At 44.7% G+C, this 10,086-nt stretch overlaps 1 protein-coding gene across 2 annotated transcripts in view; it reads left to right on the plus strand.

The window, feature by feature from the left end:
- ACVR2A (activin A receptor type 2A) overlaps nt 1-7,297 on the plus strand; it is a 73,753-nt gene extending 66,456 nt beyond the window's left edge. For both annotated transcript variants that reach the window (XM_075317178.1, XM_075317179.1), the window contains one exon: nt 1,550-7,297. In XM_075317178.1, the coding sequence (XP_075173293.1) occupies nt 1,550-1,744 (195 nt within the window). In that variant the 3' untranslated portion in view covers nt 1,745-7,297. The remainder of the gene's footprint in view (nt 1-1,549) is intronic.
- The last annotated feature ends 2,789 nt before the right edge of the window (nt 7,298-10,086 follow it).

Consider the following 10,086-nt stretch of genomic DNA (forward strand, 5'->3'; position numbering starts at 1 on the left):
GACTCGCTGCAGTGCAGCCGTGTGCTTGTCTGACCCGAGGACTCGCTGTAGTCCAGCCGTGTGCTTGTCTGACCTGAGGACTCGCTGTAGTCCAGCCGTGTGCTTGTCTGACCCGAGGACTCGCTGTAGTGCAGCCGTGTGCTTGTCTCCCCGAGGACTCGCTGTAGTGCAGCCGTGTGCTTGTCTCCCCGAGGACTCGCTGTAGTCCAGCCGTGTGCTTGTCTGACCCGAGGACTCGCTGTAGTCCAGCCGTGTGCTTGTCTGACCCGAGGACTCGCTGTAGTCCAGCCGTGTGCTTGTCTGACCCGAGGACTCGCTGTAGTCCGGCCGTGTGCTTGTCTGACCCGAGGACTCGCTGTAGTCCGGCCGTGTGCTTGTCTCCCCCGAGGACTCGCTGTAGTCCAGCCGTGTGCTTGTCTGACCCGAGGACTCGAGGTAGTCCAGCCGTGTGCTTGTCTGACCCGAGGACTCGCGGTAGTCCAGCCGTGTGCTTGTCTGACCCGAGGACTCGCGGTAGTCCAGCCGTGTGCTTGTCTGACCCGAGGACTCGCTGTAGTCCAGCCGTGTGCTTGTCTGACCCGAGGACTCGCTGTAGTCCAGCCGTGTGCTTGTCTGACCCGAGGACTCGCTGTAGTGCAGCCGTGTGCTTGTCTAACCCGAGGACTCGCTGTAGTCCAGCCGTGTGCTTGTCTGACCCGAGGACTCGCTGTAGTGCAGCCGTGTGCTTGTCTGACCCGAGGACTCGCTGTAGTCCAGCCGTGTGCTTGTCTGACCAGAGGACTCGCTGTAGTCCAGCCGTGTGCTTGTCTGACCAGAGGACTCGCTGTAGTCCAGCCGTGTGCTTGTCTGACCAGAGGACTCGCTGTAGTCCAGCCGTGTGCTTGTCTGACCAGAGGACTCGCTGTAGTCCAGCCGTGTGCTTGTCTGACCCGAGGACTCGCTGTAGTCCAGCCGTGTGCTTGTCTGACCCGAGGACTCGCTGTAGTCCAGCCGTGTGCTTGTCTGACCAGAGGACTCGCTGTAGTCCAGCCGTGTGCTTGTTTGACCAGAGGACTCGCTGTAGTCCAGCTGTGTGCTTGTCTGACCCGAGGACTCGCTGTAGTCCAGCCGTGTGCTTGTCTGACCCGAGGACTCGCTGTAGTCCAGCCGTGTGCTTGTCTGACCAGAGGACTCGCTGTAGTCGGGCCGTGTGCTTGTCTGACCCGAGGACTCGCTGTAGTCGGGCCGTGTGCTTGTCTGACCAGAGGACTCGCTGTAGTCCGGCCGTGTGCTTGTCTGACCAGAGGACTCGCTGTAGTCGGGCCGTGTGCTTGTCTGACCAGAGGACTCGCTGTAGTCCAGCCGTGTGCTTGTTTGACCAGAGGACTCGCTGTAGTCCAGCTGTGTGCTTGTCTGACCCGAGGACTCGCTGTAGTCCAGCCGTGTGCTTGTCTGACCCGAGGACTCGCTGTAGTCGGGCCGTGTGCTTGTCTGACCCGAGGACTCGCTGTAGTCCAGCCGTGTGCTTGTCCATCATTCAGTGTTCTGAATATTCTTCCTTTCTCTCTAGGGGCTGGCGATGCTCTGCGAGACGATAGAAGAGTGCTGGGATCACGACGCGGAAGCGCGGTTATCGGCGGGCTGCGTAGAGGAGCGGATTATCCAGATGCAAAGACTTACAAATATTATCACCACCGAGGACATTGTAACAGTGGTCACAATGGTGACAAACGTGGACTTCCCACCCAAGGAATCGAGTCTATGATACTTGCACTTGACCAACAGAACTCGGAGCTGCTATAAGCTAAGGAATGACTTTGCCTTTTTTTTCGGATGGTTGGTCTTTTATTGCGGCGTCCGTCGGACGGGACGCACCAGACTTATTTCATTCCACGTGACGGTTGTGCAAAAAAAAAAAAAATAGAGGAAAACTTTAAGAAAAAAAAAATTATGAAAAACAAATAACATTTAAGGAATGAATAAAATATGAAGAAACACGGACCTCTCCGGATCCTCTCGCTCTCTGGATAATTGGCCGACACCAGTTTTGTAAATGTCAGAAGAGACTGAAACCTTGAGTGAACTACTGCTATAAATATATATATATGTATGTATGTGTGTATGCATATATGTATATATAATATATGTATATAATATTATGCACACATATGTATACATACACACATTTATATATATACACACATACCTGTATGTATGTGTGTATATATATATCATACAAATATTTTTTATTTTATTTTTTTTTTTTAATCAAAGCATTTCATTTTCAGATTTAAGAAAAAAAGGGTAAATGTTTTTATCGCATTTGCTGTTGTGTTTCTATCAATGACTATTGTAATGCCAATATGACACAGCTTGTGAATGTTCCCTGTGCTGCTGTTCTATGTACAGAAACCGAAAAAGAAAAAAAATATATATATCTATATATTTTTTTTTTTTTATTTTATTTTTTATTTTCTTTTTAAACCGTGGGACATTTAAAAGAGGCTTCCAGGCATATAACCTCCCTCAACGAGCTATACCTCAGTTCCACATTCTCTAAATTTTAAATTCTACATTTGCAAAAGAAAAAAAAAAAAAGAATAACACTAAGCAATTTTAATAAGTGACAAATTTAATTTTTTTTTATTTTTTAATATATATGTATACGTATCACAATGTCGACATGCTATTTAAAGTCAAAGAGCCGTACGATGTGTTTAACCCATCTGTCCAGTTTTCTTTTGAGATGCATGGCTCATGGATTAAATACACCTCCACCACGGGAAGGGTTAATGTGACAAAATAACCATTCCTTTAATGGTGTTTTTTTTTTTTTGTTTTTTTTATATCCCGCTCCTCCTCACTTTATGTAGGTAAAGCATTACCTGCCAATGTATTATATAGGTTTGCTGTGTCTGAGGAATTATTGAAAATAGAAGCATGTTTTTATTTTATTTTTTTTTTTTAATCTGAAAAAAATATTTTATTTTATTTTTTTGCAAGCTCGAACACTGGAACACTCAAGTTCTCCTCAATTTCTTATTTATGTTGTACGTCTGTTCAGCGAGCGGCCGGCGCGGCCGCTTCCGGATCTCCTCAGGAAGTTTCACGACCCAAAATTCCTCACTATGCGCTTTTTATTTTTTATTCAGAATTGCAATCACACAGTGCCATCGTGTCAAGAGGAACATGCGAAATCCGACCGGTGGTCAATTCCCCCCCCACCCTCCGTGTGGATTTTTACATGGCCGATTTCACATGTTGACCTTTATATTACAAAAATATATATATATATATTATCAGGGATAATTTGATGAATTGTAAAACCCTACATTATGCAACTCCTGTTTCCGGGTTTAACCAATACTGACATGGATCGCACAGATTTGGTATAGAGCGAGATATATACACACACATGCTGGCAGATGGTGGTGGTTTTTGGGGGTGGGGGGGTTTAAACATAGGAATAGGTGCCAAGGTGCCAAAGTCTGTCTCAGTGTGGAGAAAATAAATTAAAGGGAACCTACCTTGCATGAGAAACCCCTTTAAGGTCATGTGCGCACTAGAAACTGACTTTTTCTTAAGGAAAAAACGGACCCTCTGAAAGAATACCGCACCTGCGGTAAAAAAAACGCAAAAAAATCCGCATGCGTTTTTTTCCTGTGGGTTTTTACCATTATGGCAAAAACCGCAGGGACCTGCAGAAAAGTGACATGCACATTAAGGCTATGTGCCCACGGGACTCTGTATCTGCGAATTTTTCTGCATCAAAATCCGCAGCTTTCCCCCGGAATCTGCACCTTTTTCATGGGTGCGGATTTTGTGCACGATTTCCGCTGCAGAAAAATCTGCAGCGTGTGCACAGCATTTCCCAAATGCCATAGAAATGGCTGGGGAGTAGCTGTGCTGCAGATTTCTGGAAAATCCGCGGCAAAATCCGCGCATTTTCCGCAGCGGAAATTCCGTGGGTAAATGCACAGGTATAAAAAAAAAACGTAGTGTGTGCACAGCATTTTTTTTATACTCATAGGTTTTGCTGGGGAATGACTTTACAAATATTAGAAACATTTTCTGCAACAAAATCCGTGGTAAATCCGTAGCGTGCGCACATAGCCTTAATTTGGTCACATTATGAATGTCCAGGTCAGTCGGATTGTCCACGATTAGAAAAAAAAGAAAAGAAAAAAAAACAGCGCCACCCATGTTTACAGGTTGTGTGTGATATTGCAGCTTAACCTTATGAATAGAAGAGCTGCATTACCAGACATGGAGTGTGAACAGGGCTGGAGTTGTTTTGGGAGGGAAAAAAAGGCAGCCATGTTTTTCTAATACTGGACAACCCCTTTAACGCCTAACCACATACATGGGAAGCGCCCCTCCTGCACAGAGTCTCGTTGGTCAATGTGTAAGGGTTAATTAAAAACAGGCAAAATGGCAAGTGCCCTTACTTAAAGGGGTCCATGCAGGCGTCCGGTTCTCTTTATCGCATCCATCAGAGTCTGCAGCCACGTGATGTCCTCACCTAATGTTATGCAATGTTGCCCTCTCTGGGCCTCGTGGTCGGACCCCCCCCCCCCCTTTTTTTTTTTTTTTTAAGGACAGGCCGTCTCCGTTCTGGAAATCTAAACGCTCTGGCTGCAGGGCGGTGACTGTGCGTTGTAACCAATTTGTGCATGCCAAAGTCAATGTTCTGTTCCTATCCTCTGGATTTTACAGTGAACCTCCATGAATCTAGTATTACGTTCTGTCTATTATAACGCAGGAAATGTGTATTATTATTATTATTATTTTTGTTTTTACAATATCACTGTAAGTGCCGAGTACCAGGCTGCTGCTCGGGGTGCACAAAAGACAAACCGTCCAGACTGGAGGAAAGCCCATCCCTTAAATATACAGCAATCGTATGATTAATATCACATATTGGGAAATATTTCCATTATTTTTAGCTTTACAGATCATGTCCAGAATACGAGTGGTCGTCATTTACAAAGAACATTTGTATACGAGGAACGAACCATGTGATTGTGTTTTTAAAGCTGATGGGATGTTTTTGTTGAGCCGGCGGGGCAGGCGCTCTGCATCCGTTCGGGGTGGTCCTTTTAATAGTAAGGGACGTCCTGCTGATTTGAGATTGCAAGGAAGCGAACAGATCTGTAGTGAGCTGTAATGTAAAGATCTATAGGAAAAAAATAATCATGTCCCATCAGAGCTTATATTGGGGCGATTAGTTTCTCCTTCTAGAGGTGTTTTTTGCTTTTTATTTTACATGTTTTGGGGGGTTTTTTTTAACACAATTATGCAAAAAAAATAAATAAACTTGACACCTGTCATATCGGAAATTTTAATTGCCGGGGATCCTTTTAAGCGCCCCCCCCCTTCCACCGCTAAAAGGACACAGCAGAAGTTGTGCTCAATACAAAATCTAGAAGTCCAATTTATCAAACAGTTTTTTGCCAGAGCTCTGGTGCATTATGTTGGAAATGTTTGAGCAAAAATTTAGCAAATTTTGGTATTTTTATGCAAAAGGACAGTTATTTATTTATCTTTTTTTTTTAAATGGGTCATGGTAGAGAAACTTATCATATGCCATAAAAGTGGAGTCAATTATGATACAAATGCAATCCAGTCTCTGACTGCAGGACATTTATTTGGCAATGAAAAGATTTGGCTATTTGGTGCATCATCATACAGATGACTCCGGTTCCAGACTGGCATGCAAAACACCAACCGCAAAGAATCCTCAGAGGAGGGCAGTTCTTAGTTTACCCCCTTTTTGTTTTAGTGATCATGAGCATCTCAGCAAACGGACCTCGCTTTATGAAAACGTACCATGATATGTCTTTTTTTTTTTTTTTTTGTAGTATTATTTTAATTAGACTGAGCTGCAATACCAGATACTGCCCTTAAACAGCAGTGGCGCTGTTTTGGGGTAGAAAAGAAAAACAAAATCCTTAATCTGTTATTTAACTTATAGCTTTATGCTGATGGCGTTAGCGCTCACACACTACACGTACTTTAAAATATTGGGTGTACAATCCTAATTTTGACTTGAATTTTCAGGTGGTAACTGCTCAGATATAAGGTCTGGTTTTTATTCTTTAAACAGCAGCACTTTTTCTTTTTTGGCCATGTTCGGTATTGCAACTTAAGCTGGTTAAAGTGAATACTGCACTATCATACCCCAATAATCGGGCGGCCCCTTTGAAAGCCGAGGGGGCGGCCCCTTTGAAAGCCGAGGGGGCGGCCCCTTTGAAAGCCGAGGGGGCGGCCCCTTTGAAAGCCGAGGGGGCGGCCCCTTTGAAAGCCGAGGGGGCGGCCCCTTTGAAAGCCGAGGGGGCGGCCCCTTTGAAAGCCGAGGGGGCGGCCCGTATTGCATTGGAAAATTGGTTCTTTCCTGTACTTCCAGTCTGGACTGGTTTGTGCACTGGTCCCAGTGTAAATGACGACAATCTGATATAATAGGACGGCGCCGTGTTGGTGGGTGCGTTCCTCCGCAGCCTGGACTCCGGTTTTCTCGCTCAGTGTTGGCGGGTGCGTTCCTCCCGCAGCCTGGACTCCGGTTTTCTCGCTCAGTGTTGGCGGCTGCGTTCCTCCCGCAGCCTGGTCTCCGGTTTTCTTGCTCAGTGTTGGCGGTACGGAGCAGTGATACATTTCATTCTCTAGCCGTGGCCGCTCTTCATTCTCCCAATGCCTTGCGACATGTACTGAATGTAGCGTACGGTGTTGTAATCGCGTCTCTGTGACAATAGCTCGATACTATCAACTGCCAGTTTTTATTTCTAAATTTATTTTGTATTTTGCTAAAGTTTTTTTCCCTCCACTTTACTAATTTTTTCCGGTCTCTGTTTGGAAACTTTCTATGATTTTTTTTTTTTTTTTTTCTTTTCTTACCAGGGTGCATTTGATATAATTATGCAGAAAGTTTTATTTATGGTTTAAATGCAGAACGATGCAAAGGGAAAGTCGTCTGATCGAGAATCATTTACCTCAGATAATTCAACCAGCAACTATGTTATATTATGCAGTTTTTTCAGTCCATAGAATAATCCGTTACCTCTGATCTTTTTGGTAAAGCAATCCTATGTATCTTGTCTGAACAGGTTGCTGTACTACTGTTTTCTTTATAATTGCAATTTTTCATATCTTATATATATATATTATTTTTTTTTTTTTTTTCCCTTCCCATCTGTTTTGCGAGAACCTACAGAAATGCCCTGGTAAAAAGTGATTGTTAAATATTGTACAAATTTAAACATGTATGCTATCCCCACTGAAAAAAAGGAAAAGAAAACTAATAAAAATGAAAATATGACACTTACTTTGAGCAATTTTTTTTTTTGTTTGTAGAAGTTTGTGAACTGAATGAGGGATGTTTGTGCAATTGTCCGGTAGGTGATAGTGTCACATCCACAATCCCAGACTTCAAGGCTTCCGGTACATTACACTGGTATTAGGCTGCTTTCACATTTGCGTTGTGAAGCATCCGTCACAGTGCGTTGTGTGACTCATGTGACTGATGCGTTGCAAATAGTGTGCTAATAAAGGTAACGGATTCCTGTGAAATAACGTTTTGCGTTTTTGTTTTTAATGTTTCGCTGGGAACTCAGGTTCCTCAGGTGACCCACGGCCACAGCTGAAGTCCACCTGAGAGCGGTGGCCGAGGGTAACCTGAATGAGGGCACAGCTGATTGCACTGCTCACTTCAGTTGGTGCATGGAGCGGATAGAGAGCGGTCGTGTTCTACGGCCGCTCCTGTCAGCTTCATGTAACAGAGCTGGATGCGTCGTGGGACATCGTGTGGATTACGTCGGACCTGGAGGGGTATTTGGGGATTAATAAAGTGGTGAGAGGGTGTTTTTTTTTTTTGGGGGGGAAGGGGCGGTTTCCAAAAAAAGGATTTTTTTCAGGTGTATGTGTTTACTTTCACTTACAGGTTAATCGCAGGGTGTTGTCTCAGACGCCTGCCATGATTAACCTAGGACTTAGTGGCAGCTATGGGCTGCTGCCATTAACTCCTTATTACTCCGATTGCCACCACACCAGGGCAATTCGGCATGAGCCGGGTAGAGTCCCGGGACTATCGCATCTTATGGATGCGGCAATGCCGGGTGGCTGCTGGCTGATATTTTTAGGCTGGGGGGCTCCCCATACTGTGGGGCTCCCCATCCTGAGAATACCAGCCTTCAGCCGTGTGGCTTTAGCTTGGCTGGTATCCAAATTGGGGGGGAACCCGCACGCAGTTTTTTTTTATTGCACTGCACTACATAGACCCGCCCACCGGCGGCTGTGATTGGTTGCAGTGAGACAGCTGTCACTCAGCGTGGGGGTGGGTTCGACTGCAACAAATCATAGGCACCGGTGGCCAGGGAATACGAGATGGAAAAATGTGCGGCTGGCATTTTTAAGAGGAAAAGCCGCCGGAGCAGTGTGACAGCCGTGCAGCGCCGCGCCCGTGATCTGTGAGTATGAGAGGGGGGTAGAGGGAGAGACCAGGAATGATTTTAAACGATTTAGATCGTTCTGCTGGACATGCTGAGCATGCTCAGTAGAACGTGACGGAATCAGTTAGCGGATTCCGCCGCTTAGCGCATTGCGGCGGAATCCGCCAGCATAGACAATCATTAGACACCTTGGCGGATTCTAACGACCCAAAAAACGCTACTTGCAGCGTTCCCTCCGCCTGACACTGCGTCAAAATAATGACTCAGCAGCATTGCGCTGAACCCAAGTGTGAAAGCTGCCTTACACTGCCGCCTCCGGTGTGTCTTCTCTGTGCATCCTTGTGCCGTCTGCTCTCAAGGACACATCCGACCGCTATATAATGCAAAGAGAATGGGCTCATTGGACCGAACCGCCATCTTACTCTGCTCCATGGTCCAATAATGATGCTCATGTGCCCATTGTAGGCTCTTTTGCTGGTATACTGGGGTCAGCATGGACAGTATGATAGGTTTGCAACTATCCAGCCCTGCTGAGATGCCCTCTATAAGAAACCTTTCACATCCAGTAGTAACGCCCTTTAGGATCAAATTAGATCAGTGCCAATCTGCATCGAAGAGCCCTGAGGGTCAGTATATGGCATTTCCGAGGTGGTTTTCTACTACACCATTTCTACAACCCCTGGCAAAAATTATGGAACCACCTGGCTCTGAGGATGTTCATTCAGTTGTTTAGTTTTGGGCCATGTCTGTGATCTGCTTTACTTTTGTTTAAAAAAAAAAAAAAAAAATTTAAAGTGGCAACTTTCTGGCCTTAAGAAACACTAAAAAAAAATCATGAAAACATAATATGCAGCCAGTAACTGTTACTTTTCAAGACCAAACGGGGGAAAATTATGGAATACCTCAATTATGAGGAAAAAATATGGAATCATGAAAAATAAGCAAAAGAACCCTCCAATACATCACTAGTATTTTGTTGCACCACCTCTGGCTTTTATAACAGCTTGCAGTGTCTGAGGCATGGACTTAATGAGTGACAAACAGTATCTTCATCAATCTGGCTCTAACTTTCTCTGATTGCTGTTGCCAGATCAGCTTTGCAGGTTGGAGCCTTGTGATGGACCATTTTCTTCAACTTCCACCAAAGATTTTCAATTAGACTGAGATGCGGACTATTTGCAGGCCATGTTATTGACCTTATGTGTCGTCTTTCAAGGAATATTTTCACAGTTTTTGCTCTATGGCAGGATGCATTATCATCTTGATAAATGATTTCATCAACCCCAAACATCCTTTCAATTGATGGGATAAGAAAGTGTCCAAAATTTCAATGTAAACTTGGGCATTTATTGAAGATGTAATGACAGCCATCTCCCCAGTGCCTTTACCTGACATGCAGCCTCATGTCATCAATGACTGTGGAAATTTACATGTTCTCTTCAGGCAGTCATCTTTTTATTGTTTAGCATTTCTGTATGTAAATTCCATTTCCTTTTAAGCGGTTTCTTACAGTTCGGTCACAGACATTGACTCCAGTTTGCTCCCATTCGTTCCTCATTTGTTTTGTTGTGCATTTCCTGTTTTGGAGACATTGCTTTAAGTTTCCTGTCTTGACGCTTTAATGTTTTCCTTGGTCTACCAGTATGTTTGCCTTTAACAACCTACC

The sequence above is a fragment of the Anomaloglossus baeobatrachus genome, chromosome 7 (genome assembly GCF_048569485.1).
Source record: "Anomaloglossus baeobatrachus isolate aAnoBae1 chromosome 7, aAnoBae1.hap1, whole genome shotgun sequence".
NCBI lineage: Eukaryota > Metazoa > Chordata > Amphibia > Anura > Aromobatidae > Anomaloglossus > Anomaloglossus baeobatrachus.